This window comes from Seriola aureovittata, chromosome 4 (genome assembly GCF_021018895.1).
Source record: "Seriola aureovittata isolate HTS-2021-v1 ecotype China chromosome 4, ASM2101889v1, whole genome shotgun sequence".
Classification (NCBI taxonomy): Eukaryota; Metazoa; Chordata; class Actinopteri; order Carangiformes; family Carangidae; genus Seriola; species Seriola aureovittata.
The window spans coordinates 4297121-4316580 of NC_079367.1; the positions used below are offsets into that span (position 1 = coordinate 4297121).

A 19460-nucleotide genomic window follows, 5' to 3' on the forward strand; every position below is an offset into this window, starting at 1 on the left:
GAATAATCTTCTGTAGCACCGTGAATGTAATGCAGCTTTTATTGTACAAAGAAATATTTATAAACATAAAAATGTTTCATATCTGCAGCATTTAGTTTTACTCACATTTGGTTCTTTGATTTTATTGAACTTTTGATTAAAGAAAGAGGTTTATTGGAGGCATTGCTCCTTTATAAGTGAAGTGTGATTTTAACAAATTCACTGAAAATTATTCAAATGTTTTTGGGTAAAGAGCACGTGAAGAAAACAGATCTTATAGGTTTCTCCATGTTGAGCAAAAACACACAATTAAATGATAATATTCTTCTTATTGTCTGGCTCTAATGTGATTATACCTTTCTCACACACAGCGCCTGTCAGTGTCAAACGGGGGTCTTTTGTGCAGGGATAAAGCAGAACACCCAGTGTGTGTGTGTGTGTGTGTGTGTGTGTGTGTGTGTGTGTGTGTGTGTGTCCGAAATAACTCGAAGTAGCGGACTTCCAGCTATGCATAGTATTGATGTCCTGCCGCTGCTATATAGCCCGCTGGGTTAATAATAGGAACGCGGTTGTCAGGCTATTTCGGAAGGGGGGAGTGTCGACCTATTCTCATTGGATCCGTTTTATCCGCCAGTTTCTCCTGAAGTGCGAGTGGGAGGAGAATTTCCAGGATATCAAAAATAAACCCCCTCATGTCCAAGGAAGAGCAGAAAGTATAAATACCACCGATATGTCCAGACTGCAGCGGTGCTGGTGAGTGGTACAACAAGACTTGAGCTTGGCTCTGGGAATTAGAAACGACTCAGACAGACTGAAATTAAATACCAGACACATTTGACTGAGACTGGTTTTATGTTTTTACAGCACCGGAAAATCTCTTTTAATTTGAAGAGATCTCTGATTTTGAGAAGTTTCTCTTTCGCCCGGGGAAGACGCGCCACTTTCCAGAGATAAAGGACTTAATAACATTGTGATCAACTCCCTCTGCAGAAGATGTGTCCCACTGTGCGTTTGATCGTTTTATCCATGTGCGTAATGAACGCGGCGCTTTCCGCTCCGTTTGAATCAGAGGATGTTGTACCTGTGCGGATTAGAGTCAGTGGCCGCTTTTGGAAAAGAAGCGAGGAGCTGCCGAGGTTTGTCCTCAGCGCGTTTGGCAAGGACTTGACTCTAAATCTTATACCGGACACCAGCTTCATCGCTCCTTCCTTCACCATACAGCGTATCAGAGCCAGAGATGTTGGCGCTTTACGCAGCGCCTCAGGTGCCAAACCTGTCCCGGACACAGATCTCCAGAAACTCATGAGCCAGACAGAGGACAGTGAAGGCCAGCTGAGGGGCTGCTTTTACTCTGGGAACGTAGATAACGATCAGAACTCGGTTGTGGCAGTCAGTTTGTGCTCCGGCATCTTTGGCTCCTTCATCACGGAGGGCAAAGAGTATTTGATTGAGCCCAAACTCAGCGGCAGCCTGGGGCCAGACTCCGCCGAGCAGCTGCATGTCATCAGGAGGAGGACATTCACCAGAAGCCCCAGTGTTTCCCTCCTGTTTGATCATGCGGCGGAGAAGCACAATGGGGAAAGTTTTACGCACGGGGACGGTGACGCACAGAGGGAACCTCGCCGGAGACGCTTTGTTTCCGCGCCACGGTTCATAGAGACCCTGGTGGTAGCTGACTCAACCATGACCCACTTCTATGGAGATGAAATAAAGGTCAGACACGATGAAATCATTCTTTCCTGCACACACAGTTGATAGGAACCTAAACACACCTTAGTTTAATTTCGCAACTGTCCCATAAACAAAATCCAGCAGACGTCATCTGTTTTTTTTTCTCCTTCTTTATTTCCACCATCCCTCCCGCTCAGTCAGGATTCACAGCCTAGGAAATATAAGGCAGGGATTTGTTTTTCCTTGCTGCTTCATAAAAATGTTGGGAGCTGGGGAGGAAACCGGTGGGCTCCCTGTTTTCCACAGGCTGAGAAAGAGGTCAGGGAACAGAAATGCAAGCAATGCTGAACCACATTCCTCAGGACTTGGTCATGATTTGGCAGCAAATCTTCAGCATCATCCAGGGAAGATTCACAGGGCTTACAATATCTGTTATGCTCCGTCTTATAAATCCATTAAATCCTGCTGCAAACATTCAATATTTAAATTCAGCAGAATCTAATGGATGGTGTCTTTAAATGACAGATCTCCTGAAATAATCTTCCATAACAATATCAATCCTTTGGTTGTGACCAAAGACATTTATTTACTTTAAAAAAGTAGGACAATCTGTGATCCTGCCACAATCTGCAGCAGCCAGATTCTAGTCTGTTTGTGCTTAAAAAGCTCCTCAGCTGCCAAACACTCAGCCTCAAACCACAGTCAGTCACAGGCAACCAGGCACCAGAGACAAGTGGACGAAAGTTACGGACAGGTTCATTTTAACATTCATTCATGTCACCCTGGTTCGTCTATGATGCAAGGATGGTTTGTGAGTGCTTCGGATAGAGAAAACAAACACGTCGGGTGTGTTTACAGCACATGTGGAAAATCTGTTTATGTGAGAATATCATCCCACTCTGGATGTTCTCTAGATAAAATATCAAGAGGACATTCATTATGATTTACAAGCTGTCCACTAAGACACAAACCCTGCCCATCCCTACCTCCCACAACACAATCATCCCCAACTAAACTATTTGGAGGCAGCTCTTTATAAACAAAGGGATTCTTACTGAATTCTTCACATAGAAGAAGACATTAAGGTATAAAATAACACTTTTTTAACAGTTTAGTCAGAAAACTGTTCTCCAACAGCAGCAGCAGAGACACAAGGCACAAATACACATAATAATAACAAATAATTACAATACAAGACAGAAATATGCAGCACTCCATGCTTTAAGTTCCAATGACGTCTCTTTTTGAGTCAAGTTTCCATTTTAAGAGGCACAGTAATTCCTGTACATGAGTAATGATGCACACGGTTATTTCTGTAAGAAAATTTTATTCATGCTCTCGTACTATGACTAATGCTTCAGTTAGCCACTGCTGTAGCGCAGTGTAATGCAGTTTCTTAATTACTTAGTCATCTTTATTTTGTTTAAAACACAGTCAAAATCAAATCAAAACAAAACAAAACAAAACAAAACAACAACCTTAAATAGGAACCTCAGCCAATTTAAGCCATGGAAATTGCTCTTTTCATTTGCATGTGTGAGAAGAGGTGGTGTGTGATGGAGCCCAGCTGAAACATCAGCGGTATTGGCCACTTCTAGCTCATTGCAGATACTGTATATATTTGTCGGCCAAGAGATTGCAGCACATGATAAGATCACAGCTATGTTTTGAATTATTTAGAAACACTGTCACCGGCAGAAAGGTCCTGTTTAGTACATATCTCAGTCACAGCTCTTTAATAACCAATTCTACATGTCCCCTAAAAAATGTTTATGTAACACTGGTCTCAAAAAATATAATTCAGTTTGGTTCTAGTTTGTGCAGAGATGGAGTTGCCCAGATATTTCAAACTATGACCTCAAATATAATGAAAATCTGGACTGCACATGCTCCAATCACGGCATTGTAAGATGTCATATTTAAAAAATGTTCCAGATTCTTTCAAGAGCCTAACATAGATACAGTATCTTTTGATTCTTGGTGTTGTGGTGCGGTACATTTGGCTTTAACTATGCCCTCAAGTTCTTTAAATGGCTTGTGAGTAAAAGTTTTTGTTCATGGAGGTTTCAAGTTTTTAAATGTCCTGGTTCTCCTCTTTCTCAGCACTACATTCTGACCCTGATGTCCATGGCAGCCCAGCTGTACAAGCACCCCAGCATAAAGAACTCAGTGAACATAGTGGTGGTGAAGATGTTGGTGGTGGAGGACGAGGATGTTGGCCCGGAGGTCTCCAGTAACGGAGGCGTGGCTCTGAGGAATTTTTGCTCCTGGCAGCAGCTCTTCAATCCACCGAGCCAGAGACACCCAGAGCACTACGACACGGCCATGCTGTTCACTAGAGAGGTGAGGGATGAGTACAGATGTGGTTTACAGCTGCAGGACGGTTGTCGAGGCCTCTGCAATAAAACCCAGCATCATCTGCATAAAACGTTGTAAATATATGATGTATATATATGACGTGGTGATAAGAATGTGATGACCTTTGCCTGAGTTTCAGCTTGAAGGTTCAGCTAGACAAAAAGCTTTCAACTCAAGGTCCACTTATTAGCTTCTTTCTGGAGCTTTCATCTGCGACCCACAGTCTTCTTGGATGGAGTTTGCTCAGTTATCACAGAGACTTCATCACTGAAACAACAGTGACCCTAACCCTAACCTTGGACAAGAGACTGAATTAACACTGGAAACATCAACTTATCTGAATACCGGACCAAACCCAAACCCAGTTCCAATACCTGGGTCACGTGATAACAACTGAGCCATCTCAGTTTTAAAGAGCAAACTTCATCTACAGAGGAAGACTGTGAGATGTAGTTGAAATCGCTGGGGGAAAAAAGCTAATAAAAGGATCTTGTGTTAAATTTGATGGAATATTCATGCAGATTTAAAACAGCCGTGGCCCGAGAACGGATCCCTGGGGGACACCACATTTATGGAAAGTTTTATTGTAGAGTTTTGGCTCCTGGAAATGCTGAATTCTTATAATATTTGGGCATGAACTGTAATTTAGAGCTGCATTAATGAATCTTTTTATATAAACAATGGGTCATGAAGAAAGAAGACACTTTTTTGGTTATGCCTTTCCACTCTCAGCAGCTGCAGGAACCTCTTTTTAGCGAGAAAACTCTATAAAACATAAACTGGCTGTTTGTCCAGCACCAAATGGAAAACAAGTTAGTAAGTAACTAGCTCTCAAACATTTGGGAGGGGCAGATATATTTCAAGAACTAAAAGAAGAGTGAATATTGGACTTATGTTTGTCAGCTCACCAGAAACACAGTTCAAAATTAATATTAATGTTTCTCTGTGTCGGGCGCAACAGTCAGTTTAGTTTGGCTAACACATTAGCTGTAAAAATCTTAAGCTTATTGTGGAGCTCTGCCCCCAAGTGGCAGAAAAAACAAAGAAAATAAAATGAATGCAGCTTGAAAACACAAGTATTAACAACAAAATATCTAAACACTGGAATCAAGCTACAAGAGGGACGGTGATCATGATAGATAACAGTGATCAGGTTTCTCTTCAAAGCATCGAACAGTACATACAATGTTGTGAGCTATTTACAATATATTACTAGAATGTAAAATCAATTCACCCACGATATTCTGGAATATTTTGTTCTCCAACCCAGCAAGGATGAGTCATGAATTAAACCCTGGTGGAATTCAGTGTCGGGCCAGCTGCGGCGCATGCTGCGGTATTAGAGGCATCACCCTCCACCACACAACCATTCCTTAAAACCAGATGTGTTTTATAGCAACACAGGTGAATTTTTGAGGCAATTTACTTGTAATGTGGAGGAGGTCCCAGCTGAAATGGGCAGGTTCTTGTCATATAGTATATTGCTCTTAACACGTGTGAGACTAGAAACAAGATGAGGTCAAGAAAATGGATTGTAGAGATGGAGTTAGCTGTAATCTTTTCCAAGCAGTTCACAAGTCCTTGGGGTTTGATATGTGATTGGCTTGTTCTGCTGTATTTGGCTGCTGTCTTTCATCTGGTGCGAGCATGTGGACAAGGTGTTAGCAGACAATACATCAGGGGAGTGCCCTGGTTGCAGCTTGATATTTATTGGTTTACTGAATGACGTTAGCGTGTAAGTCTGACCCCGGATCAGGGGAAATGATGATGAGAACATATGGGATTCTGCAGTCTTGTTGAAGCAGCATTCGATCTGAGGGGAAAAAAAAAAACCACCGTTCAAGCCAAACCTGCTTTGTGTTTGTTTTTCCATTTCCGCGGAGATATGCTTTGAAATGTAGAAGATGGAAGGATGAGCTAACTTTAGTGCCCCCACAAATCAGCCCAGACACGATGACGACACTCTAAACGGTCAGGGGTTGAGTGTGCAGCCGGGTAAAGAGTTGAAACCAACAGTCAGTGGAGAGAGCTGCCACTGGTGCTGGATGCTGTGAAAGTCAGAATCTACCCTCCGCTGTGTGTAGTGGAAACATTTTTCTCATGGATTTTTGTGGTTTTATACTGTATGTGTGTGTTTGTATGTCTGTCTGCTTTGACCCACACATCTCGCTTTGTGTGTGTGAGTGCGAGTGTGTTTGTACATGAGTGACAGATGCTGTTGTGGAACGTGATGTACAAACACACGCTGGGCTGCATTCAACTGCTGCTCCAAGTCCAGATGTGTTTTGAATCACAGAGGGCTCTGCCTTGTGGGGTTTTTTTTTTTTTGTTTTTTTTTGTGGGGGGGCTGAGGCGAAGCCACGGACGCGTCGGTCTCCGTCCTCCACAGCCAGACGTCTTCTCGAACAGGGGAAGGTTTCTGATAGACCACACTATTCTTTTTCCCACACCACAGCTCCGGACAGCTGCGAGCTGCAGATATTTATTTGCTGTGTTTTACGACGGAAACACTGAGCAACGTGTTTTTGATTTGTTTCTTTAAAAATGGCAGAAAAAACAACTGGACATACAGTAAATAGACGGTGAAGGCTCACCATCCTGCGTGATTAATATACCAGTCTCTCAGAGCTGCCCAAACACTTACTATATTTATTATATGACAGAATAATGTCTTTAACTCCTCAATCGTCCAGTCTGCCAGATGTTTCTGAGCAAACAGTCACTGTGCTTCCTTTTAACAACATTGTCCATGTATGAAACCCCAGATAAAGTCTGTTCTCCACAGTGTCGTTGTCACAAATTGTTTGATTACAGCTGATTCTACATGACGAGAACTAAACCTGAATTGATTTGAATGAAATAGTTTGATTGGATCCGCTACAAGTATGCTTTTTTTTTTTTTTTTTTTTTATTAGTTTCAGTGGAAAAATCTTGGTGTTCCATGACATTAAAGCTGTTTGGCAGCAGCGCAGAGATTGAGAAGAGGCTGAGTGAACGCAGCTCTTGTTTCTGAGTGGTGTGTCACTGCTGATCATTAAGGTGGCGCATGGCTTTTACGGTTAATGGTGGGTTGTGTCTCATGTTCCCCTGGTGTTCCACAGGTAGATACCAATTGTATGTCAATATATAATATATATAGATACATATTACGTTAAATATACAAATAAATACATAACTAATAAATAAAAATAGCATTTTCTAACGCACATTAGCATCAATCAAATTTTGTCGAAGGCCAACTCCCTGAGCTAGCCGTGCACGGCTAATGCATAGATGAAATAAAGAATAAGAAATCTAAAGACTATAAAATAAAGCAGTTTGCTCATAGAATGACTGTCCAGAGGCAGATTTGTCTGCAGCACACATCCTAGCATTGCACGCCGCTTTTATTTTTAACCACATCCCATCTTTGACTTCTGTCAGCTGGCTAGCTAATGTGAGAAGGTAATCTCGTAGCAATGATAAATGCTAAACAAGCATATACACAAAGCAAGCGCCACAGGCAGCAAGAAATGACCTAGACACAACCAACATCACTGGTTGATAATCCAGCAGCCTCCTCACACAGTGAAGTTTAGCATTACAAGAATTGTATTTGTAATATTAGCTTGTATGAAAATCCTGCTCGTTCCTCATGATATAGCAGTGACTGGATACCTGCCAGGTGTGTGATATTAAAGTTAGAGCGGACAGCAGTGTAAACTCCTGACACGGGATTTAATCAGGATCATCGATCAGCCGCGCAGGATCACACAAAGAGACTGCACGTCGTTTTAAACTGTGGAAAGTTACAGCCGTAACAACATGATAAATTTTCCATCCAAAGCAATAAGTCTGCTCCTCTGTCAGCTGTCACAAACTGAAACACATCAGACGCAGAGCGGCTGGAAAACATTAGCAACATTCATTAAACAGCTTTAAACACACAATGAGCTGTTTTACATTAGAATTGGAATTTTGTTTCAGTGCAAAACCGTCACTGGAGTCAATAACCAGTGATATACCATGAGTGTGATGCATGTAAGAATCATCATGTGTAGGTGGGGATGGCGTGTTGCACTATAACACCAGCGCTAAACTGATTTCATGCGCCGTATTCCAGTCAATCAGCAGAGATATACCACTAGTCAAAGAGCCATACTACTAAGAACTGACCACCTTTTGACCTCGTGCTCCATTTTCTTCAGTGTTTGCTGTGTTTGTGTTGCAGGACATCTGCGGACAGAAGAGCTGCGACACGCTGGGCGTGGCCGACGTCGGGACGATGTGCGACCCCAAGAGAAGCTGCTCAGTCATCGAAGACAACGGCCTCCAAGCCGCCTTCACAGCTGCACATGAGCTCGGTTAGATCGAGTTTTATTGCTGTGTGTTTGTGTGTGTGTGTGTGTGTGTGTGTGTGTGTGTGTGTGTGTGTGTGTGTGTGTGTGTGCGGGTGGGCTTTATGGAAAAAACAAAACATCACATCCTTATCACCACGTCCTCTCCCACTGCAGGTCACGTGTTGAGCATGCCTCACGACGACTCCAAGACCTGCGAGAGGCTGTTCGGGGACCTGGGAGGACATCACCTGATGGCCCCTCTGTTTGTCAGCCTCAACAAGACGGCGCCGTGGTCGCCCTGCAGCGCTCTCTACATCACAGAGTTCTTCGACAATGGACACGGTAGGAAATATTTCAGGACACTGCGGCTCTGTTACCAGTTGAATAAAACATGCTCTTCTTCCTCTCCTGCTCCGACTACAGCTTCCCTGCTCAAACATGTCACTCCCTTCAAATTATGGGTTTATCTTGCCCGGGATTTCCACCTCTTCTCTTTCCACATCCTCCTCTTCTCACTCTTTCCCTTTTGTGTTCCTCTCTCTCTCTCCCCGCCTCGTGCCGTGCATCTTGTATTGTTTGTATCCTTGCTAGACCTATCAGTGAACCTTCTTTCCCACTGAGTCATACTATGGACCTCTTCCTGTTCTCCACCTCCGCAGCCAAAAGCAACAGCTGGTGTCAGCAAAATATGCTCTTTATCAGTTGGAAAATGTCTCCAACGAAAACTCATGTGGCTGAGAATGTTCATACCGAACTGTGCATGTCATTGACAACTCCAGACAAGAGCTTATTGAATGTAATAAAGAATCATTAGTGGAACAATGAATAAATTCAGATTTAGAATAGCTGTCAAATGTCCAGATTCAGAGCACTGGCCTGCCTATAAAAAAATTTAAATTACTTGTTTTTATAGTCGGGACACAACTTTCCCTGAATGTTTTTCCACTGGTGTCACGCCACACACAAAGAGCAACACATTCACCATTGTCCCACTGCTGCCATTGTCGAGTTCAGACTCTCCATAAATCACAATATCATTAGTCTCATACAGTGTTGCTTTGTGTTGCGAGCGCAGGGGACTGTCTGCTGGACGTCCCAGAGAGCACCATGCCTTTACCAAGAGAGCTTCCGGGCACCAAGTACAGCCTGGACCAGCAGTGCCAGCAGACCTTCGGAGAGGAGTTCATCCACTGCCCCAACACGTCAGACAGTGAAGTCTGCAGCCAGCTGTGGTGTCAGGAGGACGGGACGCCGCAGTGCACCACCAAGAACGGCAGCCTGCCCTGGGCTGACGGCACTTCCTGTGGCCTCAACGGGACCTGTCTCCATGGAGCCTGCATGGCAACCCAAGAGGTGATGAAGCCACTGGTAAGAAAATTGTGTTTTTCTTCCACTGTGTTCATTTTGAAGGAAAAAATAAAAAATCATGTTGGTAATAAAACCACCCACTGTTCAACTCGTTGGTCCGGTATGACCAGTAGCTTATGGTGGCTAGTGCTAGCTAATGTTAGCAAACGTAGCTGCGTAACTGACATTAATGAGACAGTTCACTGACTTTATGACTCTTCACTTCTTGAATTGTCAATTATGAACACAGTTTCCACCGTTGCTCAAAAGTTACATGGTCTTTACATCTGCAAGAGTCAATATTGGTTTGAACGACAAACCTACAGAGATTGATCAGCTGATTTTGCAGCGATTTAGAATATTTTCTAATGAAGTGTTGGAAACAAAATCGATCTAGAAGGAGAGAGAATATACACTGGACTTACATTCATCAGATATCCAGAAACACGACTCCAGAATAATGCTAATGTTGCTACTTCCCTTTTGATGCAACGACCATATCAAGCTCATAACGCCGTAATGTGATGTGTAGTAATGTGTACATAAAGATGGACGACGTGTCTCCACTTCCTCCCGCTGTGCAAAAATGAAGGTTAGCAGGAGTTCAGACCAATGAACAGCCCTCTGCTGAAGCAGTGCAGGCGGCTGCGTTGATGGCGGCGTGTTGTTTAAAAAGGTTCCAACAGGGACAAATACGATCTCTTGAGTCAAGTTGCAGTAAGAGATTATGTGTTTAAACACTTATCAGACTCCAAAACACTGCACAGCGGTTTGTTATACTTACTGACAGGATTTCATAAATGGAAAGTTGCCACGGTGCCAACTTCACAATCGCAAGGTAAATACAATTCAACCAGGAACCAAATCCAGGCAATGACAGAGAGACTGTGTATTAAAAGGGAGGTAGCTTTGGAAAATACACTGCTGAGACCTTGTATTAGCTTTACACAGAGCGAGGACTGTGGACTTTGTCACAGAAAGAGCAGGACGAATCATCACATCAACCAAAAACTGTTTCAGTTGTTTTCAGAGCAACTTGAAGAGCTGTGAAGTCACAACAACACGTTGCTCTTCCAGAGTAGCTGTCAATCATTTCTGACCACATTAACCTTGAACGCATGTAACACGATGTCGATGCATTCACACTCTGCGGACTTCATGTACATGCTGTTTGGTGCTGCGTGCTGATGGTGTGTGTTTTGCTCGCTGCTGAGAACCAACTGCAGGTTTTGATGAGTCACTTCCTTTGAAGTTCAAACCTCATTTTTCTCAGAAACAGAGTGAACGAACTTGTAGTCGTGAAACTCGTGAGTCAGCAACTTTTGAAACAATCTCCCACCACAGATATAATCATAATTAGATCTGTGATTTCTTTAGGCCTGATAGAGTTTCATGTTTTGTGTTACAACATTAATGACACCGGTTATTATCTTAAATTAACTGTGAGCTAATTTGCGTTCTGCCCAGATCAATATCTGGTTTAAAATTATAATTGTAAATTTGAACTTAATCAAAGTTCTTTCTTGACCTTGAAAACAGCAGCTGGAGAAGTTGTGTAATATTGTTGAAAGGGACCTTGAGGTAAAACTGTTTGGTCATCTGTTTTTTTCTGAGGTAAAGACTGAACGTTCATGCTCGACTTTTAAGCCAATCGTGATGAGAAGTCCCGAAAGCGCCAAGAAAAATGGAAATTTAAACGTCTACAATTGCAAAAACAATTGGGCAGAAGAAAACTGTGTGACACAACTGAAAGCTGCAGTTTAACAATCTCAACAATTTGTTTGATTCAGACTTTATTTTCCTTTTTAACCAACAACCCAAAGAACTAATGCAAAAAGCTGCTTTAAAAATCTTGTGTTTTAGGAGAAGACTTTCAGCTTAAACTACTAAAAAGTAATAAATACAAAGAACTTTTCAGTACTGCAGCTTTGTGCAGTTTTAAGTAGAAATACATGAATGAAAGTTCAGGCTGAAAGAACATATTACAGCATTAAATCCAGCTGCTTCCTTTAAAGAACGTTTTTACGTCTCAGAGTTTTATTTTAGCTTGATTGCCTTGATATCTTCTCCTCGTGTTTATAATGACACATCTGTTTATGAATTGTGATGTTAGCTGCTCCAAACTCAGAAAACATCTGGAAAGGACACCCATGATAGCAAACACACGCCCATATATCCTGCACACACACACACACACACACACACACACACACACACACACACTTACTTTCATACTTTAGCCTCACAAAGCTGCAGCATGGCAGGTTCCCCCAGCGGTGAGTGACACATGTGGCGGGAACATGGGTCGAGGCAGACAGCAGGCGCGTGCCGAACTCCAGCTCAGATCTGGGCTGGAGGCGCGGCACGCCAACACACTGTGCGGCCTCAAACCCAGAAGCCCAGACTGTGGTTTTGGACCGAGCAGCTGAGATTGCCTTTGGCACCGAGCTCTAACCAAATACTCTGAATGCTCTTTTTTTTTTTTTCCCCCTCTTTTCTCGCTCGTGTTGTACCGCAGGTGGTTGTGGACGGCGGCTGGAGCTCGTGGGGACCGTGGCAGCAGTGCTCCAGAACATGTGGAGGCGGGGTGGAGTTCTCCTACAGGGAGTGCACCGACCCCGTGCCTCAGAACGGAGGGAAGTACTGTGAGGGCCAGAGGGTCCAGTACCAGTCCTGCAACACGCTGCCCTGCCACAACAGTGAAGGTGAGGATCAGCACACACCTGAGGCTGCTGATAGTCTATATGATGTAAACTGATCCTTTGTAATATTTTGCTATTTTATAATAATGATAATAATAATCTTTATTTATACAGAAACTACGTTACAAAGTGCTTGAAAAAGAGCAGATAAAACTATAAAAACAATCCGGTGTAATTTTAAATAAATGTAACAAACGTTTTTGAACCAAATACAAACATTCAGTGTTTTGACCAGACTTTTATTCATTTGACAAAGTAGAAATAATGACAAAAATCATCATTCACCAATCATCATCATCCTCGTCATCATCATGCTCATGGAATCAATTTACCTCCCACCTTCAGGCAGACAGTATAATATTACATTTCTCACAACTGAAACTAATTAGTGGTATTTTTGTTTGATTAATGACTTGGCAGTTGAATTTTATCAATATATTTTCTGATTAAATTTGTATTGATCAACTAATTGACTTATTGTTTCGGCTTTTAGACCGGAACACATCCAGTATATCAGCCTGATATACATGTTACTGCAAACAATCAATCATAACATCATTCAAATATTTGATCAATATAGAAATATAAATACAGACTTATTCACTTATATTATTAACATATATTAATTATATTATATATAATAAAAGTTTTATTATTAACTTAGTTGATTGTAGGGTTATTTTATAGTTCTGGTAGGTAGAGATTTTACTTTGAAAATGATTTGTTATTATATTTTGAAGAGCTTCCTGTTATCTGATCTGTTGTACACGACCTCGTGTTTGACCCACAGGGAAGAGTTTCAGAGAGGAGCAGTGTGAGAAGTACAACAGCCTCCACTACCTGGACTTCAACGGCAACATGAAACAGTGGATACCCAAGTACGCCGGCGTTTCCCCCAGAGACAGGTGTAAGCTGTTCTGCAGGGCCAGAGGCAGCAGCGAATTTAAGGTGTTCGAATCCAAGGTACAGTGTCTGCGCTCGACGCCACAGCTCCAACACAACCATGTTACACATGACGTGTTCCAGCTCTGATACGATCTGATGCTTTCCCATCAAAGTGAAACTATTTCTTCAAATTCAGTTTTGTTTGTCAGTGACATGTAGATCTTACATGGCACAGCAGGAGTCTGGCAGTTTGTTTAGGTGTTTTCAGTTGCATCTCATGGTCTTCATCAGTGGGTGGAGCTTTAAAATCAGGTCTTGCACAATCAGGATGTTTCCTAATTGTATCCTTTAACCTTCATCCACTGATGAAAACTGTAACCTGTTATTGAAAGCTCTGGAAAAAGCTTGTAAAAACTTTAAGTTAAACCTTTTTGCAGTTGTCCTTGTGACAACGTTGCACCTGTATGTGTAGAATCAACACCCTCTTGTTGTGTCGACGCAGGTGATCGATGGGACGACCTGCGGCCCCGACACCACATCGGTGTGTGTGCAAGGCCAGTGTGTGAAGGCGGGCTGCGACCAGGTGATCGGATCCAACAGGAGAGTGGATAAGTGTGGAGTGTGTGGAGGAAGCGGGCTCACCTGCAGAAAGATCACAGGCTCCTACAACAAAGCAACGTAAGTGGTGTAAAAATAGAAAATGTAGTTACACTGAATATTCACTGAAGTGCACGTCTTCATTTCCTTGCTCTACAGTTGCAGAGCAGGAGAGTGCAGAGAAGGTTTTGATATCAAGTTGTGTGAGTGTTGATCTCTGAGTGAATCAAGACTGTGGCAGAGAAACCATCACTTCCTCTTGCTTGCTTATCTTGATGTTAATATTTTGAAGCTATGAGAGCATAAACATATTACGGCCTGGTTCTGTCTATAAGTGTATCTTCCATATGACAGAACTAGGCTAACTGTTTTCTTTATGCTAAGCTAGGCTAACTTCCTCCCAGTTCCAGCCATGCACTTAAAGCTCCATATTTTCCTCTTCCCATGTGTTTTATTTAAGTGTTGTTGAAGATATATTTGTGGTTTTTTGTGACATCACAAAGTTCCAGAAGTCCTGACGGCTGGTTTTAAGGCTCAGTTTCTGAATACAGGCTGTGTACATTTCTCTGTGGACTGAGGCTTTGATACTTTCACAGTATTAATATAGAACCTAGACCTGCTTTTATCCATTTTCTATTCTGTCTCTTGAAAGAAAACATTTTCCAAAAATTTTAAATCAGTTTAAGGCAAAACAAAGTCTATTCATGATCAAAACAAAGTTCTGTCTTTTCTCTACCAGATACGGATACAGTGACATTGTGACAATTCCCATTGGCGCCACAAACATCGACATCAAGCAGCGGAGCCACAGAGGGATCAAACATGACGGGAACTACCTGGCGATAAAGAGAGAGAGCGGTGGTTACATCCTCAACGGTAACTTCTCTGTGTCCACGGTGGAGCAGGACATCCCTGTGCTCGGTGCCGTGCTGAAGTACAGCGGCTCCTCCACCACGCTGGAGAGGATCCAGAGCTTCAGGCAGCTGAAGGAAACCATCACCGTCCAACTCCTGGCCACCGCCGGCGACGCCAACCTGCCTAAGGTCAAATACACCTTTTTCATCCCGAGAGATGTGACCTTCAATAAATCCAAGGAGAGGAAGGGCTCGTCGCTGTCGTTGCATATGATTCAGCCCTTCGGCGTGCCTGACTGGGTGCTGGGGGAGTGGTCTGAGTGCTCCAAGAGCTGCGGCTCCGGGTGGTCCAGGAGGAACGTTGAATGCCGAGACAGTGCAGGCATCCTCTCCAGCCAGTGCGACAAAGACCTGAAACCTGTGGACATCAGGGCTTGTGGGGACGCGCCGTGTCCCATGTGGCAGTTGGGACCTTGGTCCGCCTGCTCACGAACTTGTGGCCAGGGCGAGCGCCGCCGCAGCGTCCTCTGCATAGACTACACTGGGAAGACTGCTGAGCCAGAGAAGTGCGACCCGAACAAAATCCCAGAGCCGGTCTACGGAGAATGTCTCAACCAGGAGTGCTTATGAAGAACATGAGTACAGTGAACTCTCCCGCTTTGGTCTGACTGCACTTACCAACCATGGATGGATTACTGAGCAGTCATGCTGGGCTCAGGCACCGGGGCCCCCGGGGGTCAGGGGACATAATGACTACAGAGAGACACGAAATGACCACAAACAAATATAAAACAAACTATCTGCAGAGTTGCAAAACAACCACAAAGAGACACAGGATGAGTACGAACAGATATTAAATGACAACAAAGAGATGCAAAACAACCACAAAGAAGCAAAATGACAAACAACATCTCTGAGTCGTTCTTTTGTGTCAGTGGCCCACTGTCTCATAATCCGTCCATGTTACCAACTGGTCACATCGAGTCACATCAAGGGCATTTGCCTGAATTTTTTGCTTTGTCATCTTTTGTTGACATTTGACAACCACTATAAACAATGGAAATCTACCTCATGTGATGTTTGTATAGATGCTAGATGAAGGTGCTGTGTGTGTGTTTTCTCCAGAATGAGAAGTTTTTCTAGTTCCGCTTTCAACACAAACACCCTGTTGGGATAACGTTTGGTAACACCTGCAGTTTGTCTTGGTGAGTTAGCTGTCTGTTTAAAGTGGGGCTAGAACAACGGCACGAAACCTGCTGTCAAACACCAGCACAGTGTAAATATACCTCCATTCAATCCCCTATAAAGCTTTGATCAAGCCATTTACCTGTTATTGAGGTAGGTCCATATGATTGAGGCGCTGGGATTCAAGCCTTGTGGAAATGTGCTTCTGTTTTGATTCCTTATCTTTTATGCACACATACCAAGATGTGACTGTGATGAAGATGTCATGTTTTTATCCTGAAACTTAGCATTGTTGAAATATGCAAAAAAAACAAACATCCACTGACGCTAAAACCTGACAATATTTTGGACTTTAAAATGAGGCCTAAATCACAATAAACAGTTTGAATTGGTGAACTGCACGTGTAGAATTTATAGAAATGAACAGAATTTGAGTTTTACATGATGTGTAAAGATTTTAGTTTAGATACCGACTGGTCGTTCCCGACCAGAACAACCCACGACAGAGACTTTCCCTCTGCCCTGTAGTTGAACTTTAGCCTTTTCCCAGGTGCATTATGATGCAGTGGAGACGAATAGCGGTACAAACAATTTGCAATGCAACAAATGTTCCTTTGGAGGTGTTATTACTAAGTTAAATTATTAGCTTACTATCTATCGTGTATATGAAAAAATAACATTGATTTTATTCATTTTCAGACTTTTATTTGTTAAACCCTCACAGTTGTTTTCAGACTCTGGTATGTATATTTGATTTCTTCATTCCTGTTGTTAATTTACAGTATGTTATAAAACAAAAGAGATGAAGTATTAGGCCTATATCCCTTCAGTGAAGGACCATACTATTTTATTATTACAGCTTCCTTTTTAAGCTATTTATTTTTGTAAAGTTTTTACCTTGGACATGTAATTAAAATGGCAAATGCTGCTGTCTTTGAGATTTTTGTCATAAAAATGGTCAAATAAACACATTTATGTCAGTACGTTGCTCTCCTTTACTGATCCTTATCCTCAGTGACAAACAAGAGGCAACAGTTCCTCAAACGTCTGCATCCAAAACTGTAAAAACCAGATTGTTGTTTCCAGAACGGTGAGTACACATACTTGAAAATGTCCCATAAATTCCAAACAAACATTGAAGTTTTCCATGTTTTCCACAGCGCTCGTTTAGACCGTTACGGGACACTAAACCCGACCGCCGAAGACCAGACTAATGGAATTCTTTTACGTAGGTGGGTCGACTGCTTTTAACAGCTGGGTGCGGCAGATTTCATTGCACGTTTTACTAACTCAAACCCCTTAAGATGCTCAGTAAAATCCTCCCACATTGGAATAGTTTCTCTGCTCAGACATCTGAAATAAAGGGAGAAAATACTCAGTAGCTGTGGTTAGGGAGGAACCTCCGTTTAACAGGCAACAGCTGTAACTTAACAATGTCCTATTTTTGATGTCAGTCGTGTTCTATTCGCAGCTGTCTGAGCTCGGCGGACGTGAAAATCATGATGGGTTACAAATACCGGAGTGGCCGTAATATCATTCACAGAATTTGGTTTGGTTTGGATCGTTGACAACGTACCAATGTATTTATAAAATACAACATATCAGACTTTAAATCTGTTTCCATCCTGGTGTTCTCACAGTTCAACAAGCTCCATGGAAATGGAAAAAATGAGTTTGATGTCTGACATTAAGAAATATTAGAAAATAGAAACAGCTATTAAATCTTTCATTGCCACTTCCACCTGCCCTGCAGTGACCCCACCCCTTCCTGTCTTTCCAGTCGCCTGATTCCCCCACACCCACCCGCTGACCTTTTCCCCTTTCCCTCATCAGCTCCCTGGTGAACACCGATCAGACACAACAGTGAATAACGCTGATTATCTTGCTACAGCGGCACCTGTCAATGGGGTGGGAAGTATTAAGCCTCAATTAAACATGAACAGCTGCAGACAGTGCGGACACATAGTTGTTCTTATTATACTACTCTCTAGTCCACTTGGAGGACGCTCGCACAGTCGGTGCCCTTGTAGTGTAGCGTACACGTACGTGCACACAGAGCCTTGTTTACACCCTCTAACGATGACATATTTGTCACTCAAACCTTCGCGTACTTGCGGATGAAGAAAGTATAACACTATCCTTTTTATACGACTCTCTCGTCTGCTTGGAGGACACATTAACAGTCGGTGCCCTTGTACTATAACAGCCACAAATGTCCACACACAGCCTTGTGTACACTCTCTGATGACGCACTTCACGTCACTCAGACCCTAACAGACTCTTGTGTGCTTGCGGATGCAGATAGTACAACACCAGCCTTCAGCAGCACGTCAGCAGTCAGTTCTTGAGCTTGACTTGTTGGAATCAGGAAAGACGACCGGGTTGGAACATCTCCAAAACTGCAGGTGTGCAGTGGTTGGTACCTACCAGAAGTGATCCAAGGAGGGATGACTGTTAAACTGGCGTTAGGGTAATGGGCCCCCGAGGGGAGTGAAGGCTGGCCCGTCTGGCCCGAATCCCACAGAGCTGGAACTGGAGCAGTGGAGGAAAGTGTCCTGGTCTGATGAATCACGTTTTCTGTTCATGTGGACGGACGGGTGCATGTGCGTCATTTACCTGAAGAACAGATGGCACCAGGATGTTCTGCTCGTCTAACAAAAGAAAGCCTGTGATAATAAACAAACTGGCTACCCTGACATCACGGTAATGTCTCTGATGTCACGAAGAAAACAAATCCATGTGTTTTGATGAAGGTAGCCTATCAGTGATAACTCCAGATGTTTGTGCCTGAACTGACAGCTGTCAAATTCAATGGGCTCCATTAAAGCACTGAAGGGAACGACCTGCTGAGTCATCATACATACTGTTATGTGCTCTGAATGTTGTGTAATGGTATATGTGAAAGGCTCATATTAAAAACAGATATTAACTGACAGATGATGGCGACATGACACAGAACAGAAGTTGAATAAAGTTAAAGTAATAATAATTATTCTAAAATTATTATTATTTTCTTTAATATTCTATGGCGAAATCTGACCCTACAGGGGCGGCAGCAAACGTCTTACCTAGAGCACTGGTTCTCGAACTTTTGAGGCGACTAAAACTGACACAAATGAGACTACAGACCCCAGTTTGATAAGATTTTTGCTTTTAGATGTTTTATCACAGAAAGTGTTTGAAACCCATGAACCAAAATACTCATGCATTCTTTCATTATGTTAATTAGGGACAGAATTATAGTGAAAATAATCAATTCCCCTTTTTGCTGGGAATCCCTAGGAACCCCCTCAAGGATCCCTGGGGGTTCCCAGACTCATGAAGTCTCATGGCCTTTTATTCAGGTGTCAAAGAGTTGAGTAAGTTGAAAAAAATGTATATTAAATTCAGAATCCATTTGAAAATATAAGTAAATGATAATATGAGGGAAAAATGTATGGACAGCACATATAACAGATCTGCAGTTCTGATTAGATTAACATGTCTATAGAAAGTCATATTGGTGCATGTGAATTAATATAAACTGTGGGAATTCCTGAGCAGCATGTGAGTTGTGTTGTACA

At 42.7% G+C, this 19460-nt stretch overlaps 1 protein-coding gene across 1 annotated transcript; it reads left to right on the plus strand.

Moving 5' to 3' along the window:
* Positions 1-640: 640 nt before the first annotated feature.
* Positions 641-16880, plus strand: LOC130167682 (A disintegrin and metalloproteinase with thrombospondin motifs 8-like). Its single transcript, XM_056374101.1, has 9 exons — positions 641-1692; positions 3754-3993; positions 8219-8351; positions 8502-8669; positions 9403-9695; positions 12193-12379; positions 13167-13339; positions 13764-13939; positions 14598-16880. Exons 1-9 carry the CDS (start codon positions 973-975, stop codon positions 15340-15342), a joined length of 2835 nt encoding a protein of 944 aa, XP_056230076.1. The 5' UTR covers positions 641-972; the 3' UTR covers positions 15343-16880.
* Positions 16881-19460: the final 2580 nt, after the last annotated feature.